The sequence below is a fragment of the Protomyctophum bolini genome (genome assembly GCF_963924005.1).
Source record: "Protomyctophum bolini genome assembly, chromosome: 18".
Taxonomy (NCBI): Eukaryota; Metazoa; Chordata; class Actinopteri; order Myctophiformes; family Myctophidae; genus Protomyctophum; species Protomyctophum bolini.
Window position 1 is genome coordinate 14,336,534 of NC_137879.1, and position 21,854 is coordinate 14,358,387.

Sequence of the window (21,854 nt, forward strand, 5' to 3'; positions counted from 1 at the left end):
GTTAAACTGAACAAATCTGCAGATTTAAGCGTTAAATGACTATAGATAGATAATGGATATCAGTGTTCATTTTGTTGACTAAAAGACTATATAAGATTTTGATATTTAGTCGACCTAGACAGATGACTTAGGACTAAAAATAAATGGTGTTATTCAAAAGACTATTAAGACTAAATCAGAATTTGATGTCATAATGAACACTGATGGGTATTAAAATGTCACATTTGCCACATTGTGTTTGGTATTTTCAGACAATTCGCAGACAGTGGTCTGTGAAGCTTTGGATTATGCCCAAATGAGTCATCCATAGTGTATGTAGTCTTGTCACGTTAATTCCTTCGCAACCTGAAGCAACCACACCTGATATAAAGTACTATATGCATGCCCTACCATACTAATCTGTGTTTGTACAGTTTATGTGTTACCACATGTAAGACCCAGCTGCACCCTGTCTGTGACTTTGTTGTATGAAAATAACAAACATTTAGCCATGTGTGCCAATGTGTTCATTTTGACTTTGGCCACCATCATATTTTTCTTATCTTCCTCCCAGAAGAGGGCTGGGACCCATTTCTGGGTCAACCTCAAACATAAAAAAAAAATGAATTAATAATAATAATACATACAAACATTATTATCATTATTATTATTATTATTAAGAAATAGTTTAAATAGCAAACTCACATTGGGTTGCATCGCAGTGTGTTGTGAGCTCGTCGTAGATCGGTTATTTTCATAATTTTCATTTACTCAAATTTCTCTTTTGTGTATAAAAAGTTTGGGAATCACTGAATAGGGTATAGGCTACACCTTGATTCTGAATGTCACAGCTATAAGTCACAGACCCAGGGATTCATGGCACATAAAGTTGGGAAATATAGGCTGACCATATACTCACATTTCAAGGATGCAACACAACAACAGAATGTCATCCAGTGACAAATTCTAATTCAGCTGGCAGACACAGCACGACACACCTAGTCGTCTCCGAAGTGAGGTGTGACTGTGTGTGCGTGTTTGCGTGCGTGCGTGCGGGCGTGCGGGCGCGCGCTCGGGGGTGTGACTTTGTGTTATGTTCTCATACCAAGCTGGGAGCTGTTTTTAGAGCACTCTCGTATGGTGCTATAGTGTGTGTGTGTCTGACATAAGGTAAAGTAAGTACCCTTTCTCTGCTATTTAGAACATGTGATTGTGATAAATTGTTTGATAAAAAAAAGAAGAAACTGTATCATTAGACGACAGATGATGTACTAATGAATGCTATTAATGGGGCTTGACTTGTTTTACTGTATGTTAATTAATGCAGTTTTATAATAAGCCTTTTGTATCACAATGATGTATGCCGTTTTACTTTGTCTAACTCAACTTTTCTTGCAGACAATATGCATCATTCATATCATAGCAAACTTATTCTTATTAGTTTAATGTTAGGGTTTAGTGAAGTTTACATGTAAAAATTTACATTTCAAGTTTGAGACTTCATTGTAACTTATAATAATCCATTTGTAACTCTGACAGTGTTAGTGGGCGGCTGCAGTGACTCAGGGGTTAGAGCGGCCACACTTGGAAAGTTATACTGGTTCAATCCCAGGCTTCTGTGTTACTGTCGAGGTGTCCTTGACTGAATCACTAACTGCAGATGAGCAGGTTTATTGTGCCATGTTCTCCTCTACTGTTGGTGTCTGAATGGGATGGGTGAATGCAATGCAGATTTGTAAAGCACTTTGGCTAAAATCGCTATATAAATGCTCCATTTATCATTTTAAATTCATGATTTCATAGTGTATTTTATACTGTGTCTGTCCTTCACCTACAGCCTTCCCCACCAGCTGACACAATGCCTGACTCTGCAGAGGCCCACTCCGCCACTCTCACTACCAACCGTAACTGTACCATAGAGATCACCAATATTAGTGCCAGTTACTGCCTCGTGAACCCAAAGTAAGTCACTGACCGACTGACATACTCAACCATACAGAGTGGTCAACATTTGACTCTATAAAAAGTTACATAGCGTTTCTTTAAATCATAGAATACTTCTTCCTCCTTTTTATTAGCTATGGACTGATAAGAGATCATGAATGTTGTCAATGACAATTCCTAATATACAGAAGTCATATTCTTGAAAATGGTAACACGTGCCGTTCCCTTAATTGTCACACGCTCTGTAGGATCTTCATGTCCAGTGGGTTCAGCTACAACCCCCCCCAGCCCACGGTGCGCACCAACAAGTCTGAGGTGTGCTCCTTTGTCAAGGACGACAACACGGCGTCGGGTGCTGTGGGCGTCCTGACCTACGAGCTCTTTGACATGCGCAACCGCCACTGCAACGAGCTGGTCGCCATCATGTTCTCCGTGCCCTACGACTACAACGTCTACAAGAACTGGCTAGGCGTGGGTGTCTTCGAGCACACGCGCCCCTGCGACGAGAAGCTCTACAACCACATGTACTATGAAAAGGACTTCACCAACTACCTGCGCCACGAGGCCGATGGCTCCGGGATCCATTACCCCGGGCGGGTGGTGGATCTCAGGGCCACCATGTCCAACCAGGGCAAGGCCATTATAAAGCTGGAGCTGTATGACAAGATGGGCAGATGAGACATGATTCACTGTGTCTGCTGTTCGCATAACCTTGGGTGCTCTGAATAAAAAATAAATAAAAACAATGATGGTAATATATTTTGTCCCTGAAGTTTGTTTTTGTCTCTTGTTTGAGTAATTTCCCATAAACAAACATGACTATAGTGTCTTAGGAGCAGCACACACCCTTGTAAAGCTACTGTGTATCAGGTGCGGGAAACCACCTCTTTTTGATCTACCAGGTGATCAATTAGGACCACAAGTTTCTGGGTTTGATCTCGGGCACTGCCAACTCAGCGTAAGAGTAGCACAGCTTCTGTAACTAAATGGTGCTGTAAATACTGAGAGCTGATGGTAGGTGTTGTGCTCCACCTCAGCACCCTATCACTCTATCTACCAGGGGTCTAGTAGTGCATTGAATAGGGGACACCTTCGTTCTCTCGACGAATGGCGACAAGCCACTCTGACCTACTTACATTATGTCCAAAACGGTTGCCCACCCCTGGTTTAAATAAATTGAGAATCTACCCCTGGTCTAATTTTAGCGAGAATATGGTTGTAAAACATCATATTTTTTCAATATTTGGTCTTTTTTCGACAGTCAAAGGAAGGTTTGTAATACATCCCAAGTCCAACATCTGTCAAAGGTCTGTTTCTCCCCCCATGTTGTAACAATGGCAACTTCTTAACTTACTGTATGTCCCAACAGAGACAGGTGTGGTCCGTGGGAGACACCATGCATGGAAAGAAACATTACTATGAAAATCTTGAACAAAACAAACTCGTGTTGTGCATGGTTACAGAGGTATGTTGTTTTTCATGTTAGTCTGTGTACTGTATCTCTCTCCTCATACCTTAACGGACTTGTCCTCCAGACTGAGTCGGACAGGGAGTGGGTGTGTGTTCTGGGTGGAGACGGCTTTGGGATAGAATCGGGTGTGGTGCCATTCCACGAGAAGGGTAATCGGAAGAGTGAGCTCACCATTTCAGATCTCACGTCGGCTGAGCTAAGAACAGGCATTGATACAGTACGAACAGGTAAGACAATTTATTTGTACAGATATTAACATGCTAAATGTAGGGCGGCTACTGTAGTCTTTATTGGGTCATCACATTGGATATTGACATAAACATCATGCACATTAACATAATTTGGTCATTTATAATTTAATTGATCCTGTAAATGGCTAGTGTATGGTGCCGTTACACTAGAGAAATGTAGAGAAATGAGAAATATTTATAACCATAACATTATTATTTTTTAAATGAACTTTATAGCATCCCTATTCTGGGGGCAAGCATTTGGCGAAGAGAGCAAATATGTACAAGTTCACAATACAATGCATTGTTACACGTTGTGAGCTTTTAGATTAGATTTTAGATATTTTCAGTGAAGAAATTTGTTGTAGAGGGGGGAAAAAGGAGCAGACCAAGTATGGAGCCCTGGGGGTAACCCCCTGACCAAGTGTAGTGTTATAGTGCAATTAAGCATTGTGTAATCCCACACTTTCACTGATGCCTTTTGCTTTGGAATGGCAGCCCGCATATACAGTAGGAGAGAATGAGTGACTCAGCTGAGGCCGTGGCGGCTAATCTCAGCAGCCGCAGAAATGTCACCATCGAGATCACCAACCTCACCAACAACTACTGCCTCATCAACCCCAAGTAAGTGCAAGACTTGTGGAGGAAGATGACACAGAGGCCTGCAGCTGAGTATTGCTGAGAACGAGAATACATGCACAGCAGTACCCTTCTGCAGATTAATAAAAGTTTAAATAAACAGTTTATAGCCGTCATGCACATTATAACACCGGCGCTGACGTGTGTGTCTCTGTTAGTGTAATGTTTTATAACTAATAACCCTTCGTATTTCTTTTCATTCTTTTGCAAAAAGGGTTTTCCTAGAGAGTGGCTTGACCCACATACCACCCCAGCCTACCGTGCGGCCTCTGAAAACCGAGGTGTGCAACTTCAGCAAGACCTCCGCTAAAGCCTGTGGCGCTGTTGGCGTTCTGACCTACGACCTGTTTGAGCGGAGCAGGAACGACTACATCGAGACACTCGCGATCATGTTCTCTATTCCATACGACTACAACATGTACAAGAACTGGCACGCTGTAGGGGTTTACAGCAAGGGTAAAGAATGTGACGAGGCTCTGTATAAAGAGATGTATTACAACAAGGAACAGAAAGGCTTTGTACGGGCGGAGGCAAACGGCTCTGGGCTCACCCATGAGGGCAGTCATCTGGATGTCAAGGCTGTCATGTGCCCCATGGGCAGGGCCATTATGAAGGTGGAATTGTGGGACAAGCTTTTCTCACCATCCCAACATCAGCACTACTAATGAATGCTCTCACTACTCAGTTTTGATGACGTAATTCCAGTTGCAATGTGTACAGTTGTGTTCAGCCCTTGGTGCATTTTTGTTACCATGCTATAGTATATACGGTATATGATTTAATGTCGTAATAAATTCATACCAAGTCTGATTTGAGAAATGATGTGTCTCCTTAAAACAAGTGTCCTGGGGAAAGCTTCAGAATTGGCACAACAGGACAGAACAACTTTTACAAAATAACCTACACATCACCTTAATGCAGTGGTTCTTACAGGTCCATTTGGTTTCATTTTACACTCTCAAGAGATTTTTTTTATTTATTTTGATCAACATTTGCCTGTTATTGTATCTCTCCAATGGTACCAACATCAATACATGGAAATGTGGACATTCTTCAGTTTGGGGTCTGCAGGCTAAATCTCATCAAATGGTCCGTGGCTCAAATGCAGAATAAATAATGGGCCTTTTGTTTGCAGGTTTATTAACAAGGTTCTGCATGACTTACATGCTTATAATATTTACTACATTCTTTATTTGCATTATATAAATCCACTGTCAATGAGGCACTGAAGGCTCGGCTGAAAATACATTTGACTATTAGTATTTAGCATTCCAAATCTTGAAGGAATGTTTTTTGTCGCGACCGAACGTCGCAGTTATGGAATTGTGTTTTACGTCACTCAAAATCCCCATACATGGGGAAGCCCCCATATATTGTGTCCAAGTCTCGTGACATCATTATGACAATGATATTAATTAAGCCCAGGCAGATATGTTGATCTGACCCCCCATTCCAAAGTGCCAGCGCTCGCCCAGAAGTCTGCTGTCACCCAGGCAGATTATGTTGATCTGACCCCCCATTCCAAAGTGCCAGCGCTCGCCCAGAAGTCTGCTGTCACCCAGGCGGATGCGTGCACACGACCTCACCCTTTGGGGTGAGGTCCTCAGGCGTCTTACTGGTATTCTGGTAGTAGGGCTGCCATGTCATGATTATGACATTTACTGTGACAATGAATTGTCACTCAAATAATAGCAATTATCAAATTAATTGTGTTTGTCATTGAACATTATGAATTAAAAATAATTTTATTTTTGGCTTTAAACTAAAGTTTCACAGGATGAAAATTAAAATAACATTTCAAGAGACATTTCTAATTTTCCCTGCCAGGCCGAAGGCATAGCCGAGACTTTGTTTCGGCCAAGACTATGTTTCGGCCTTTCCGAAACTCCCTGTCCGTCTGTCCATCCGTCCGTCCGCCTGTGCGTGTCCCTGTGTGTGTGTCCATGTATGTGTCAATGACATCATGGCCAATACTCCAATCCAACAACCAAGAATCAGCCTGAATCTAACTATTTCATTTATATTTTTATTGTAAAGAAAGATAAATGGCTTCATCAGAGATGATGTATATAAGAACATTATTTGAAATTGTGTCTGTGTTCTGCACACTAAAGTAAACATCATCTCAACAGCATGTTTGCACAAGTCTACCATCTAGTGGTCCAGAGAAATCTATGCATGCATTGTCTAAAACAGCTGTTTGGACTTTCCCTCAAAGTAGCTGCAAAGCAGTATGCATCATTGAAAAATGTGATTGCCATATATGTAAATAACATCATATAGAATAACTTAAATAATGTAAATAACGTAATTTAGAACACAGGTCCCCAATTTGGGTCCACAGATCATTTGGTGGTCTGTGGACCATTGCTAATTGTCTCTCCTGCACTGCTGGTGGCATTTCCCTTGATTAGGAAGGGGCCAAGTGCTGTGCAGGAGAGGGGTGTTTCTTATGCTGTCTTATTATTGTCATTGAGTTTACATGCTGATTTATACTTGTTTATTGTAACGCATTATTGAGAATGTTTAGGTTACTTTTATTCAAGGTGTTATTTATGGCAGTATTTATTTGAAAGTATTTTTGAGAAGAAATGTTGCTAATTGATTCGATGTCCTGTGGTAGGATCCATTCCTATTTAAGGGAGGCTGCAGGGACAGACAAGTTAGTTGGATGTGGGCATTGACACAAATAACATCCCTGAGGGAGAGCTACAGGGCCTTGTGTGTTTAAGTATTTATTTATCTTTTGGTCCTTTCTTTATTTTGTTGCCTGTCATCTAGTTTGTTATTGAGGATTATTGCACTGAACAATTGTCTGGATTTTGGTGGAGGAGTTTTGGGGAAAAATAAAGACCCTTAAACTGCATTACTGACTGTTCTTGGAGCCTTGGCCGTTCGGGCAACTTTACACTCTCTCTGCTGTTACCTCGAAAATACAACGGTTTTACGGGGCGACTTCTCTGGACTTTTGGGGGCGACTTCTTCAGACTTTTGGAGGCGAATTCTACGGGCTTTGGGGGCGACCGATCTTCTCGTTGGGGCGACCGATCTTCGCCACTTGGGGTGAGTTGGAAAAAGGGGCGAGCCGCCTCGTATTCGTTACAACTCAATGTGGGGGGAAAGACCTGTGATATTTAAACGTATCTAGGAACAAGTGCCACACTGAGACTAATATACTGATCTCTGTGAATGTAATAATGTATAGGGAGAAAAAAGAGAGAGAGAGAGAAAGAAAAAGTAATAATAATAAATTATTCATAATAATAAACTATATACAATAAGATATAAAACATGTATATGAACTTGCTTCACGTTCATTCCACATTCATTCCATATTGTTCTAAAATAAAAACAAATAAAAGGAAATAATGTTCAATGAAAACAAAGATCGAAGTCCCAATCTCTGACCATTAATGAATATTCGTGCAAAAATAAACCAGTTTGGACCCCCTCTCGCACGCAGTGTCCAGGGTGTAGATCCCAGGCAATAATAGTTTTCAACAGGCTGTGCCCAATAATCTCCATATCAGCAACTGCACGCAATTGTCTCGTATGGAATACATGTCAGACCGTGCGCAAGTGACATTGCATGACTCTCCATCGCAAATTATCTTTGCCTCCTTGCTGATACTGTCTGGCCCGTGTGATTAGCATACCTCCCATTGAAATGGCCATGCATCTCCATTGTGGCAGAAACCTACAGTGTCTCTCACCTTCTCTCAAGCGCAACCTTGCTGATAGTATCCCCAGGGCTCCACCGGTAATCCATGTCATTGACTCATAGTATCCGTGATAGATATCCTTTTCGTGTCCTTGGAGCGTCACGAGCGTGATGTTACGTTGTGCATATCTCCATCACGAGTTCAGGAAATGGATAGTCTCCTCATGGCATTGTGCCCTCGATTGACCTTTGAACTTGGCCAAGTGGCACATGGATGACCTCTTCCTGGCATTTGTGATGTTGATGTTTTGACCATTGGGTTTGGTCAAAGTGGCACATAGCAAACTTGTCCGCAGGTGTCCTAGCCCATCAAGGCCTGTGGCACATCTTGGCGTCCGATCCCCCCCTGGGCCTGTGGCACTCCATGGCGTCCGAGCCCCCTTGGACCTCAAGGTTTCAAGGTCAAGGTTTCTTTATTTTTGTCTCCCGAAGGAGAAACAAAAATCTGGGCCTGTGGCACTCCATGTGATGGCTTGGTGAAGTGGCTCCCGTTTTACAGGTAATGTTGTGCAAAATGTTGTTTAACAGTAATCAATATTCCATAAACATTTTGCCCGTACAAAAATAATAAGAAACTGTGAAAATGCAGTGTGTATTGATGCAGCATGTGTGTTCTTTCTTTTCTTTTCAAAATCTTTTTATTCAAGTTTTTGTGACAAACCCAGGGGCAAGTATTAAACAGACATATCAAAATATGAAAATAAAACTCAATCCCCTATCCCACCCACCCCCACCCACAATCCCAAGGATAGTCGGAAAAACAGTCAAAATTATATACACATATACACGAAGTACATACATACATAATAACAAAAATAAAAAAATAAAGCAGATTTTTATAGAAGAGCAGATTTTGTTTCTGTTGTGGTTTGGCGTTGGCCGAGGCATAGGCATTAGGCACGCAGCATGTGTGTTCTACATACCCATCCATTTGTGTGTGTGTGTGTGTGTGGCCCACTGGCCCTGGCAAGCTGAGCTGTGCTGAGAATTGTTATCTCTAAATAACACTGTTATACTAATAGTTATACTAATAAGATAAGAGCTCCCTTTCCCAATTGTCTTTTCTTTCATCTATGCAGTGCACAGACACAATATTGAACATTTGAACGAGACATCCTGCACAATGAGTCTTTCTACTTTTGGTACTTTGAGTACATTTAAATGCAATAATGTGGTACTTTTGCTCAAGTATACATTTTGAATCAACACTTCAACAGACATTGTCTTGTAATAGGGCAGGCTATCTACACGCATTGATACTTTTACATGAGAATACTGTTTCACTGCTGCGTCTAAAACTCTGTGTTCCTTTCAAGGTCATTTGGCCAATTTAATTCTCCAGCTCTACATGATAGCGTAATCAGGTGTTACGTAAACGCATAGATAACAAGTTCTTTCTTTTCCTAAATTCTCTGGCTAGAAAGCAGGCGCTGAGGCCATAGTAAAAGTATAACACACTGGCATGAACAATGTAAAAAAACTATGCAGGAGGCCACAGGGCCCGCCGCACCAGATAGGGGACGGTAAATATCTCCACGCTGGCCTGCAATGCCTTGGGATCCCCCAGTTTTAGAAGTATACAGCTAATGTGGCCTGGGAAAGGGAATATTGGGATTCTCTGCTGGAACTGTTAGCTCCGTGACTCTGTGGTTGAAGATGGATGGAAGGAATATTGATCCTTGATCACTCCGAACCAGAACACTGTTCATAAAAAACACTAACCACAGCCTTAAACCTGTTCCGCAAATGCATCTCAAGTGTAGCAAGAGGCATTCTTTTCACATCATATCCCCGGAACGGCTTCTGAGCTGTGTTATTGACAGGCACAATCTCCTCAGTGCTAGAGCGGTCGTTGCGGCCGATGGCTGCATATGTAGGAAAGGTCTCCTTCAATTCAGTTGGAAGATTATTGCTGAAGTTCTGACAGCAGTAGGCCGACCAAAGATACTCTGGTACTGCAACTCTGTGATCTTTGAGCCAGGGCTCATCTTCCTGGTAGGGAAGTATCCCGGTCACTATGTAGGCTTTTCCGAGGCAGTAGGCCGCTAGGGCTTGGTTGGCGGTCTGCTCCAGAGTTTTCCAGGGCCCGCTGTTGGAGCCGGCCTTCTGAGGCACCGCGTTGGTCAAGGTGAAGGTAGACAAACGGTCCTCGTGGCTCGAGTGATGAAGGCTGGGGTTGAGGTGTCCACGGGTGAAAGATGAGTTGATGTAGTCTAGCTCTACTGCCTGGCTCTCCACGACGTTCTGGTCCACAGGACCCGGAGGGAAGGGTATCATGGAGCCATCAGCTGATGGGTTGGCAAGCTGTGCATGGAGGCAAACATTGCAGGATGACAATCTTACATTTGTTTGTTTGATTTAAAATGTTTTTATTTATTTATTTTTTAAATATATATATATAGTTCCCATTAAAATGTGATGTGTCATGACCCATAAAAATGGGCCCACAAAGGGATTCCGACCCACTGTTTGGGAAACAGTGTTATAGAAAACCCCATCTTCTTAAAGACACTTTGACGTTAACACCAATGTAGCCTACAGTCTAGGGCAGGCTACATACAAAACATACTGTACTGTCTACTCTAGGCTCTAGAAGACAGTTGTTTTGCAGATGAAGCACAAGTAAGTAACAGAGGGGGTCATTTCCTCTTCCTTTATTTGCAAAGGATTTGCCTAATGCAAAATTTGGGAAGTAGATGCATTATATAAATTCATTCTGCCAGTTAAAACAGGCCACCATGGACTAAAATCTTGAAGAATGTGGTCTATTCTTAACTATTCTTAAGCAGGGATCCAACTCATTAGGTTGGTCACAACTCACAAGATGTTATGACACAGATATGGTCTAATTTGAATAAATTAATTCATAGCAGCGTAACACAAAGGAATCATATTATCATGCTGCTATGAATTAATTTATTCAAATTACAAATTACATTTATAGCAGACTCTCTTATCCAGAACAAAGATTGGATTAACCTAGTCCATAAACAACAGTGTGCATACAATAGTCATGTGCCAAGAAAACAATTAAGTGCTACAAAGTATAGGATGCATATTATATTCCAGGTGTTTCAAGTCATATAGAAACTATAGATAAAGTTAAAATAATGCTACTGTATTGGTCCCTTACCTGTGGCTCAAACTTCCAACATGCCGAAGGCCTCTTTCCAGTTGGTGGAGTAAACACATAGGCTGAGAACCATGGTGAGCGACGTGGCCGTCTGTACAGTGTAGCAAAGCGGTACAGATTGTTGTAACGCTGGCAGATTGGGGATCCTGTCAAGCCTTTCGGAGGCCATGAGTTGTAGAAAGTCTGTAAGCATGGAGTGAAATCCCCGACATCAGTCCTACACAGAGACCATAATCTAGTAAAAGCTAAGAGCATCAAGACCTGAGCATGGAAATATGCCATAATCTGTTGCCTCATTGCCTGGCAGTGTGATTTGTGATGTTTGTAGTAGCAATGCAGTGCTCTTCTCTGATGTAGGAACACACACACACACACACACACACACACACACACACACACCCCCCACGGGGGAGTGAAACTTTGTACTGAGAGCTGCTTCCTTATCACATAAACTCTTGCTGAATGAGGAAGAAGAACTTTCTGTGGTTAACTCAAAACTGTGCATGCCATTACTATGGCAGTTTAGTCAAATCTGCTATAGCCTACAGACATACATAAGTGTCAAGTTAATATGTAATGTAATCTAGAGACAGCCTGAACGTAACTCTTTCAGCAATGAGACCAGACTCAAAAGAATGTTGCTGTTTAATCAGAAAATAGAATATGATAGGGTTAACTGGCTTACGTTGCGTGTGTATGTGTGATTGGCGAATGAACTCGTTTAGGACCGGTGTTATTATTTTTCAAGAAAACAAAAGTGACTAGCAGTATGTACGGTATTAGTTTTTGTTTTCAAAGTGACCGTGTGTAAAAGGTCACTTATAAAGGTCCCTTTATAAGTGACACACCTGTGTTGGATTCTTTTTGTCGTGTTAGGGAAGGCAGCTATGCTGTAACTCGTCCTTCTATGCTGCCCCTGCCAAACAAAATAAAAAAGTACCAAAATTAAATTGTGTGAGTGCTGGTTATCTTTGGGCTTCATTTATTGTACCCGGTAAGGTAAGAGAATAAGAACTGAGACTAGCTTTAAAAAAAAAAAACCCCACCAGCAGTCATCCTCAGTATATTGTCACAATATCGATATTTAGGTATTTACTCAAACATATCATAATATTTGATTTTGCCCATATATCGTCCAACCCTACTCGAAGGAGACACAGGTCTTCTTCAATCCAATTCATCATGCAATCAGGCCATGGTTCATTGGCAGATTAAAATTAATTGTCTACCAGCCAGTATGGGAGGGGTGACTATATGCAGAAATGGGCCTACCTCTACCTGTTACATGAATAATAGTGACCAGTCGGAACATTCACTGCATAAAGGAGCTGAAATGTTGCAAGGCTTCACATGTATCTTTGTGGAAAAGGGGTGTGTGTGCGTGCGTGCGTATGTGCGTGCGTGCGTGCCTGCCTCCCTGCCATAGAAAGAAGGCAGGCCCTGCAGACAAAACCCACCCCAAAGTTTGGTTTGTGCTTAACACGCACACATCTGCAACCCATTCAGAATATCTTCTCCCCCAGACTAGACCTTTCCCACATTATGCAACACAACACAATGGTCTGGAGCTTGAATCTTATTTTCAACTAGCAGGTGGCCGTCAATAATCCTTTAAAAGTACATTAATTGCTCCTGTCTCCGAGATTTACGGTAGGTTATATTACTTCTCCTTTGTATCTAGCTAAAACAACTCCAAAGGCTAGGATAATACTGTTGTTAACACATGGAGTCATGGACATTGACAGAATATGAGTCTGTTTTTCTCACTGCAAGAAAACTGCAGGATAATCTGTCATTCTTTCATTTACCATTCCAAAAGCATAAATGTACATTTTACTTTTGTGTGCAGTGTGTGCTAGATGCATTTTTGGTATGGGTTGAGAATATTCTAATTAATATGTAACAGTGCTGATTCAGATTTATACAGAGTGCTCAACGTGGCTGGCAATGTACCTGCATGTGAGATACTGTCTATGTTGTTATTGGAGATATCAAGCCTTTGTCGCAGCATTCCTCTGCTCTGAAAGTTGTTTTCCTGTTATGGAACACTGAACTTTTAACATAGCATAAACACAACAGCAATCTGAGAACCCATCTGCAAAGATTTAAGGAAAAACAGTGCCCTTATTGACGTGAGTTAACAGCCTTGTCTTGAGAAACTAACACAACAGTAGCATACTGTAGGCTACTTTCACATGTTTTCATGCTTTCAGTGTGCGTGCGTGCGTATACAGTGAAAGATCATATCGGGGGGAATGTGATGTGATGTAATGTGTTTCATCTTTCCTCAGAGGTGAAACATGAGTATCCTCCTTCCAGGAGCTACGTCTGTACTCCTGGTGGTGAGTGTAGCCCTCCTGTTTAGTCCCGGCACTGAAGGTGGAAAGGTCCTGGTGTTCTCATTGGAGGGCAGCCACTGGGTCAATATGAACCTGCTGCTGAAGGGCCTCTACGCCAAGGGTCACCAAATCACTGTGGTCCGCACGTCTACTAGCTGGTTCGTCAAGGAAGGAGAGCACTATGGCACCATCACCATCCCCCTGCAGGAGAAAATGACCATAGAGGAGCAGGACTTCTTTGTAACCTTCCTGGCCAAAATGATAGCCATCCGGAAAGGGGGCGTGTCTGTAATAACCTTTGTGTCCTTCTGGTGGGAAATGCTAACAACGCTGTCTAAAATGCACAGGGAGGCCAGCCAGGTTGTGGACAAGATTTTGGAGAACAAGGTCCTCATGCAGGACCTCCGCGACGCTCAGTATGATGTTGTTCTTTTGGACCCAGGGTTGCCTATAGGGGTTATGGTGGCCCACGCACTGAAGCTGCCCACAGTTTTCAATGTGAGATGGCTCACCAGTGGAGACGGACACTTTGTCGTGTGTCCTTCGCCCTTGTCTTACACCCCAATGTCTGGATATACAGTCTCAGACAAGATGACCTTTAGCCAAAGGATCAAGAACATGTTGTACTATTTACTTAACATCGGCATTGATACTTTCATTGTGAGTCCTCCTTACGATCGGCTGGTAGAGAAGTACTTTGAGCCAGGCATGAACTTCTACCACCTCTTGCAGGGGACAGATCTTTGGCTAATGAGGCTGGACTTTGTGTTTGAGTTCCCCAGGCCTACCATGCCAAATGTTGTGTACGTAGCTGGTTTTCAGTGTAAACCCTCAGAGCCTTTACCTACAGACCTGGAGGAGTTTGTCCAAAGCTCAGGGGAGCATGGAGTCATCCTGATGTCGCTTGGAAGTTTGGTTAAAGGTCTTCCTCTGGAGATTACATCAGAAGTCGCTGCTGCCTTTGCGCAGCTCCCGCAGAAGATCATTTGGAGGCACCCAGGTGAGCGGCCGGACAATTTGGGTAACAACACCCTGCTTGTAAAATGGCTGCCCCAGAATGACCTATTGGGTCACCCCAAGGTCAAAGTATTTGTGGCCCATGGTGGTACTAATGGCGTCTATGAGTCAATCTACCATGGCGTGCCAGTTGTAGGTGTACCTCTTCTTTTCGACCAGTTTGAGAACCTTTTCAGGTTGGAAGTCCGGGGAGCTGCCAAGGTGCTGGATGTAACTACACTGAACAGACATAACTTTCTGGAAGCGGTACAAGATGTTCTTAACAAGCCATCCTATAGGAAGAACATGGAGCATCTGTCTATTCTCCACCATGACAAGCAAAGTCATCCACTGGACACGGCTGTCTACTGGTTGGAATTTGTCATGAGGCACAAAGGAGCTGCCCACCTGCGCACTGAGTCCTATAAGATGCCATGGTTCTCATATCATTCTCTGGATGTTATATGCTTCCTAGTTGCTGTCCTCTTGGCCTGCAGTGCTATTACAGTGGGATCAATACGCTTTCTGTGTCTCAGACTGTGCATGAAAAGAAAGTCCAAGCAGGATTAGCCAATTGGCTCTACAGATGGCTTTGAATGATTGATTGAAACTGACTGACTGCTATGTTAAAACACACTGAAGAAAGAGGAGGACTCAAATAACATATCACACAAAGATATATTGTAGTTGTTGGCATGTTATTTCAAACATGCGTCATACTACAGTGTCACAGAAAAATTACTCGACTACAAAAAATGCTGATCTTCAAGCTCACAGCACGTCGCACTGTGAGCTTGTAGATCAGCTATTATTTATTTTCTTTTAATGAAACCAAGTTAAACCTCTTAAACCCCAGGGGGGTCCAGGGGGAAAATCTGCAACATCGGAGCTGGAACCAGAGACCGATTGGGTCTCCATTGACCCGCTGAGCGCTGCTCAGAGGTGGACAGCCGCTGGGGCTCAAGAGGTTTTAAAGTGGTTCATTTTATCAGTGGGTTTTTATAAATTGAACCAAGGAAAGGTATACGAGCTTAAATAATAATGTACATTGAATCATATGACCAACCGTTTTGGACATATGAGGTTGCTGCCCTACTGCGACTGTATACCTTTACGTTTGTGATACCAGGTGCTGTTCAGGAATGATAGAGCTTGCCTATTATTATTGTGTTGCATTGTAAAACTGAAGTTTTAAATGAAGAATATTAGTAGTATGTAAATGTAATATTCAGCATCATCTCCATCTTGCCTTAGACTTAGGGGAGGATATATTGCAAAACTCTTACATGTAATACTGAGGATGAATATTAGTTTTATTTTATTTTTGATATATACAGTACAGACAGTATGGTCTCATTCAACACAGCATCATTTCATACATTCCATTACATAGCTCTGTTTAATGGCGGGAAATTACACATTGGTTAAAGGTTCAGTAAAGTAAGTATAGTGTTTGTTCAGTAACCCTGTCTCTCCAGCCCTTTAGTAATTTGATCCAATCAGGATGGAAAAGTCAAATTGGAAGTTGTGACACAAAGAAGTGAGCAGACCAAATCGCATCTGGAACACTATAATTGAACCTCATAAATGGGCACTTTCTCCAGATTGGCTGTAATTGTCAACCCACCTGAACATGTATGTTCTGTTTATTAAAGAGCTGCATGGGGAGACTGGGAGAGACGCTGTTATTAGACAAACACTATAGCAATGAGTACTATCAGAATATAGAGCTTTAATCTTCTTATTTTTTACAAAAAAACCTTTTTGTTTTAGCCAAAGCAAATATCACTTACTCTACCTTTAAATATTTACAGGGATGATAGAATAGCTAATAAAAAACACTCTTTTCACAGATCCATCTATAGGCAGTGTCACAGGATCCATCCATCCAAGAGTTGAGTGCACTTTCTTGTGTATCTATATGTCCACAGTCCTCCCCTGCAGGATTGTCCCCTGTCCAGTTATCAGGCTCTGTTCCCTGATCAGGTCTATGTAGCCAGTACCTAGGGAGACAGTGAGAGGCATTCCATCACACATTGTAAGAGACCGTTTTGACTCAAGACATTTTGGGTTTGATTTGCAAAATATGTTATACAAATATAAAACAGAAGAGGGTACATTTACTTAACCAGTTAACCCCTGTATACTTCTTTGTATTGACAAATAAGCTCAAACAGATGATCTGCTACTTTTGCATTTTTAGTTTTAAACATTTTGACACATTTGTCCACAATATACGCTAGGATTACATTTTAAATTAAATTGTGAAATACTATCGAACATATCAAACATGCTGTATCAGACAGGGGAATGCAAGGGAAATGCATGTATTTAATTCAGGGGTTAATTCAAGGGTGCGTGCGTGTGTGTGTGTGTGTGTGTGTGTGTGTGTGTGCGTGCGTAAATCGAGTTGGAGGGTGTTATACTTGTGATATCCCAGTGGGGGTATGGGTTTGTGTCTGTGGGAGGTATAATAACGCTGTATGACATTTGTCATACAATTGGCCACTAAACCTGATGATAGTGTAACAGGAAACATTACTAGAGATGTATAATGCTTAAACTTAAATCAATGAGTGTAATGCAACTAAACTGTTACAAAGGAGATTAAAGTTACAATACCAAACAAATATTGCATGTGCATCTGCTTTTGATTTGGAGGAAATTACTAATACCTACATAGAATAAATCATTTTGACCCTGGTGACTCGTAAAAAAAACCCCCTTGGTTAATATTAGACCAATGAGAAACAAGGTTAAGAAAGATATGTGAATTTAAATTTTACAGTACCCATTTCCTTATTTCCAATTTTCCACTGCATTCTAACTTTTGTTGAAAAACTACTTCTGTATTTTTATTTTCCACTTTCATGAATTATTTATTTAGGTATTGAATCTGGACAAATCTCAGAGGTATTGAAAAGTAGTGAGCAAATTGGTATTCTGCCAAGGTTAGCTGAGAAGCAACACTTACTGTGCCAAATGTGTTCATACCGTAGTTGAAAATGAAATAGAGAAGTGCAATCTGTTCATTTATATATGATTGTCATATGATGGTGGGGTTTAGCCATCACATGGCCTAGTAGTTCAACAAAGTCAATAATGCACTTGACTTACTGTAGATCTGAAGACACTTGGCTGCCATCCACCCAGTGCCATTCCCCCTCATTCTGTGAGTCCGTCATCCCTATCCACACCCTGGTGCTAGCCCCACCTGTGGCCTGACTAGTGGCAAACATAAATGTCTGAAACGGAAAATGTAGGAGACAAAATATGAATTTCAACAGAATTCAACTGTTTCAAGTGGCACACGTCATTTCACTACAGCTGCAGAATTAAAGAAACATTGATCAATTACAATTGCCTCTAAATATTTATTAATTACAAGTTGATGTACTTAACAGGTGACACTAGGGTTTATGTTTATGGTATGCCATACCTGCTCCTCTTTACTGTTAACTATGAGCAGGTCGCCCCCTTGTGCCTGACACCAGGCTCTGCTGGCTTCCCAAGTGAGAAGACGAGAGGAGAAGTAGTAGCATTTGGTCTGGAACAGTGTCCAGGTGCTGTGACATTTCTTGCAAAGCCGCTCTGTGAAGAATTTAAAAGAAAGTTTTTTGTAGTAGTTTATAATCATCAGAAAATCAAAAAGTATGTTCTAGACTTCCAGATACTGGTCTAGGACTGTATGCATGAACAGGGTCAGTTTTATCTCCAAGTCAGAGAGCTTTGGTCTGTGATGTTAACAAGATGTGCAGACTGAATGACATGGAAGATGACAGACTAGTGGTTACATACTGCATTCTGCTTAGATTTTAATTAAACTACAATAAAATCATTCAATTGAAGTAGGCTAGATTTTGATAATACTACATTAAAATAAAGCAGATTTTAGTTTTAAAATAATTCTGGGTTCTGTATATCATTAGTTAATAGTTTGTTTTGTATGATGGCAAAAGTGCCTGAAAAGAACGCAAAGATCAATATTCTACAAATGAATTGGCCAGTGACTTGCGGTCAAAACTGCTGGGCCAGAAGTCATTAGCATGATCAGCTTGGTTTTTGGGTGACCCCTTTGTTTGATCAATTAACATAGAAAAGGATATATACCATTCGTCTTCTCATCAACCACAGGACAGTAGAGGTTGAAAGAGTTCATGGCCTGTGTGTCCACCAACATCTGCTCTCTGGTGCGGTTCTCCCTTTCTGAAGCAGCCTGCCTCTCTTGCTCCAGCACATCAGTCAGCCTCCAGTTCCCTTCCTGAAGCTCCGCAACTGTCCCCTGAAGACGTGTGTTGTTCCTGGACGTTTCTTCGCACTCGATCTCCAGGACGGCATCTGCCTCGATCTTTTCATTCAGATCCCGGACTGCTTCGCGGAGATGGTTGTTGACCTCTTGCAGCTTGCTGGCTTCCTCAGTGGCATGGACCCAATCATGTCTCAGAAGAGCGTTTGTCTCAGAGAGGTTCTGTCTCTCCTCCCCTAGCTGGGTGTAGGAGTGGGTGAGCTGTGCAACAGTTTGAGAGAGATTGAACTTATTTGCCTCCAGCTCTCTGCTGTACTGCACCAGCCGGTCGTGGTGCTGATCCAGCTGTGAGTTTGCTGAAGTCAGGTTAACTATTTGGTCCCGTAGCTGGACATTTTCCGAGGTCAAAACGCGACCTGTCAAATTGAGTTTGGCAAAGCTTTGATTGAGGAGATGGGACTGCTTGTCCAGCCAGGCGTTGTGCTCCCTCAAATTAAAGTTGGCTCTCTTTAATTCATCATTAGCCACAGTAACAGTTAGGTAATGGTCGCTGATGTTCTGGTAGTCAAAGACCAGACCCTTCCTTTCTGGCTTGCTATCTGATTCACGGGCATCTGGAGATTTAAGACAATGTGAAGATTTAAGACAATGAATCAAAAGACATACTATTCTATACAAATGAAACAGGTGGACAGTAGCAGGGGGAAATAGGCTATCAAACACACAGACAATCTGTTCCCAGAGAAAACTACATTAAATGTGGATTCATATCTGTGATATAGGCTATGTAGGCTATATAGACTTTTAACAATTCTATTTTCACTCAAGCAATTGGGCCAGCTCTAAAAGGACCCGTAGATTAAATCTGTTTTCATGTCCATTTATCAGTTTTAGTAGGGGTTCTCAATCGTCACATTTAATGTTTGGACTAAAATCTATGAATACAGCAAAAGGCATTACTTACACAAGATAGCAAGAGCTGTGGAGGTCACAAACAACACAAGGCACAGTGCTGCTGCGAGGCCAATAAGCGCATAGAGATGAGGACGAATAGTCAGGTTCTTGTTGCTGGGACAGGCTGGAGCTGAAAGCAAAAACAAACACTTTTTAAACCTTATTCATTGTCTTATTTAAGTTTATTTATTTAGTATCTATCATCCAGATTGACTAATTGAACGATGGAATATTTTATTGGCATTATTTAATGTAGCAGTAAATCAATTTAAAAACACCATGTGGATCAGACACAAATCAGACACGGATTAATGCAATGAATCAATAATGGTAATATCACCATATCACTCACAGATTTGCGGCTCCTTCTGCGGTACCATGATTGTTGCGCTATCTCTCCATGGAATCCAATGCTGCCCCACCATTCTACCTGCAAATACAGTAGTATGTCTGAGACAGTTGGGAGAGCCAGCTTTAAATCCACCACCACCCCCCGACAATGCTAAGTTGTTGTTTGTTGTTCAACAGAATACAGTAGCTTTTCTTTTCTTTCGTCTTTGTTTTAAAAGGACAATTGTGTCTGACTCCACAGATGTGGTTTTGTATATCTGAGCTTAAACACACACACACACACACACACACACACACACACACACACACACACACACACACACCTCACTTGTTTAAAGTCAAAACCACACACTTATTGTTCATGGTGTATTCCCAGACGTGTAAGACAGAAACCAGACAGCTTGTGTGAGAGTGTTACTGATGAAGTAGCTTAGCATCTGTGGTTTTCCTGTTATGTAGCATCAGTGTCACCAACCATACATACTGCAGCTCTACTGTACCATGGCACACACACTTCTATAATTATTTGGCTTATTACTACTCAAAATAGTTAAGAATGACTATTACTCTGCGTGTTAATCCATTTGTAACTCTGAGAGTGTTGAAATGGGACCTTATGGGTCCATTTGGTACATTCTCAGTCTCTTATTGCACTCAGGATTTTACAGAGTGTGGTGCATGCTGATAAACAAAGAAACAAAAAAGAAAGTAAGGACTTACCACACGCCGTTAATCTGAGGATTTACGTTGTCTGAGGTATACGCACAACCTTGATATCAATGCTGTTATTCTGTTGCAATCAGAAGAGGGATGCTACAGTACTGTGTGGCAGAACCGAACACACAAAGAGCTAGTCTGAAGTCTGTCTGTCTGAACTCTGAAGAAATGCAAGTGGCCTCTGTTTGACTGGTTCCCTTTTATAATACTCTGCCTCCCCCCGTTACTTTACATCCAATAGGACAGTGGAGGGTCACTGATGCATGGGCCACTCTGTTTGATGTCACCTTATCTTTTGCTTACCAATACCATTGAATGTCTTGAAAGATATCGGCATTCAGTATTACCATGTTGTAGATTGTGACACATAAGGAAACAAGCTGTTCCTCCACACATGCTGAGCTTCACCACAACATCCAAGAGATGTCAGTCATCAGTCTATCGAGCTATATTGCCATACCAGCCTCTATAGTGTTCATGTACTGTATATAATTGGATATGTCTACAGTTTGTAGCTTTACATTTTGAGTAAATTATTGAAATGTTTCTATACTGCTGTTATTCAGTGTAATGCACTGCACAGAGTGCATTACACTTACTATTTAGAGGTTTTTAAATAGGGTTATGTGTGTATCTTACCTGTACTTTTTAGTTGTACTTGTATGCAACACATGTTCAACCAAACCTGACAATATTAACACAAATAATTCAGATTCCATTGACTGTCATGATGTATCTGCTCGAGTAGTGAATCACTCATCTCATCTACGTTAGCATATTGGTGATATACGTCGATGACCATACTACTTTATCAGTGAGACTGCTGATGTCTGTGATCTGTGCACAATGATTCGATCAAGATGCATGTTCTATTCCTATCCATTCTGTTCTTGTTCTTGTTTCATATCTTCTGGTCACGGCATGCGACCACTGTCCACTGTATCTCTTTAACTTCAGAATGTGTGTACTTGTCATCATGTTCTCCACGCATTAACTCAGCTAAAACATCACTCACCACCACCCTTAGTTAGATGGAGACTACATGGGTGGTCGACCGAAATCACAATGACTATGGATGGAGTAATGTTTTATGCATATATTGAAATTACTGAATTGTCGGTTTAAGGTTCACCT

At 41.6% G+C, this 21,854-nt stretch overlaps 5 protein-coding genes across 6 annotated transcripts; 3 read left to right on the plus strand and 2 right to left on the minus strand.

Annotated features, from left to right (window-relative positions):
- Positions 1–1,050: 1,050 nt before the first annotated feature.
- On the plus strand, positions 1,051–2,693 carry LOC308332819 (uncharacterized protein). Of its 2 annotated transcripts, none has more exons than XM_080788924.1 (3): positions 1,051–1,149; positions 1,817–1,941; positions 2,172–2,693. In XM_080788924.1, the coding sequence occupies exons 2-3, from the start codon at positions 1,838–1,840 to the stop codon at positions 2,599–2,601; spliced, it is 534 nt and encodes a 177-aa protein (XP_080645050.1). In that variant the 5' UTR covers positions 1,051–1,149; positions 1,817–1,837; the 3' UTR covers positions 2,602–2,693. The 2 variants fall into 2 exon arrangements, with proteins under 2 accessions (XP_080645050.1, XP_080645049.1); XM_080788923.1 differs by having other exon boundaries at positions 1,078–1,154.
- A 768-nt stretch (positions 2,694–3,461) lies between these two features.
- On the plus strand, positions 3,462–5,073 carry apnl (actinoporin-like protein). The gene is made up of 3 exons (XM_080788762.1): positions 3,462–3,621; positions 4,123–4,248; positions 4,478–5,073. The coding sequence occupies exons 2-3, from the start codon at positions 4,145–4,147 to the stop codon at positions 4,926–4,928; spliced, it is 555 nt and encodes a 184-aa protein (XP_080644888.1). The 5' UTR covers positions 3,462–3,621; positions 4,123–4,144; the 3' UTR covers positions 4,929–5,073.
- Positions 5,074–8,740: 3,667 nt separating this feature from the next.
- LOC308333226 (endonuclease domain-containing 1 protein-like) lies at positions 8,741–11,438 on the minus strand. Its single transcript, XM_080789462.1, has 2 exons — positions 11,118–11,438; positions 8,741–10,288 (listed from the first exon to the last, which is right to left on the minus strand). Exons 1-2 carry the CDS (start codon positions 11,412–11,414, stop codon positions 9,668–9,670), a joined length of 918 nt encoding a protein of 305 aa, XP_080645588.1. The 5' UTR covers positions 11,415–11,438; the 3' UTR covers positions 8,741–9,667.
- Positions 11,439–12,642: 1,204 nt separating this feature from the next.
- Positions 12,643–15,022, plus strand: LOC308333533 (UDP-glucuronosyltransferase 2A3-like; the record flags this gene model as incomplete). Its single annotated transcript, XM_080789992.1, has 2 exons — positions 12,643–12,767; positions 13,409–15,022. Exon 2 carries the CDS (start codon positions 13,418–13,420, stop codon positions 15,020–15,022), a length of 1,605 nt encoding a protein of 534 aa, XP_080646118.1. The 5' UTR covers positions 12,643–12,767; positions 13,409–13,417.
- A 518-nt stretch (positions 15,023–15,540) lies between these two features.
- On the minus strand, positions 15,541–20,032 carry LOC308333534 (uncharacterized protein; the record flags this gene model as incomplete). The annotated part of the gene is made up of 6 exons (XM_080789993.1): positions 15,541–16,455; positions 17,570–17,697; positions 17,892–18,043; positions 18,563–19,312; positions 19,663–19,782; positions 20,005–20,032. The coding sequence occupies 6 exons, from the start codon at positions 20,030–20,032 to the stop codon at positions 16,281–16,283; spliced, it is 1,353 nt and encodes a 450-aa protein (XP_080646119.1). The 3' UTR covers positions 15,541–16,280.
- Positions 20,033–21,854: the final 1,822 nt, after the last annotated feature.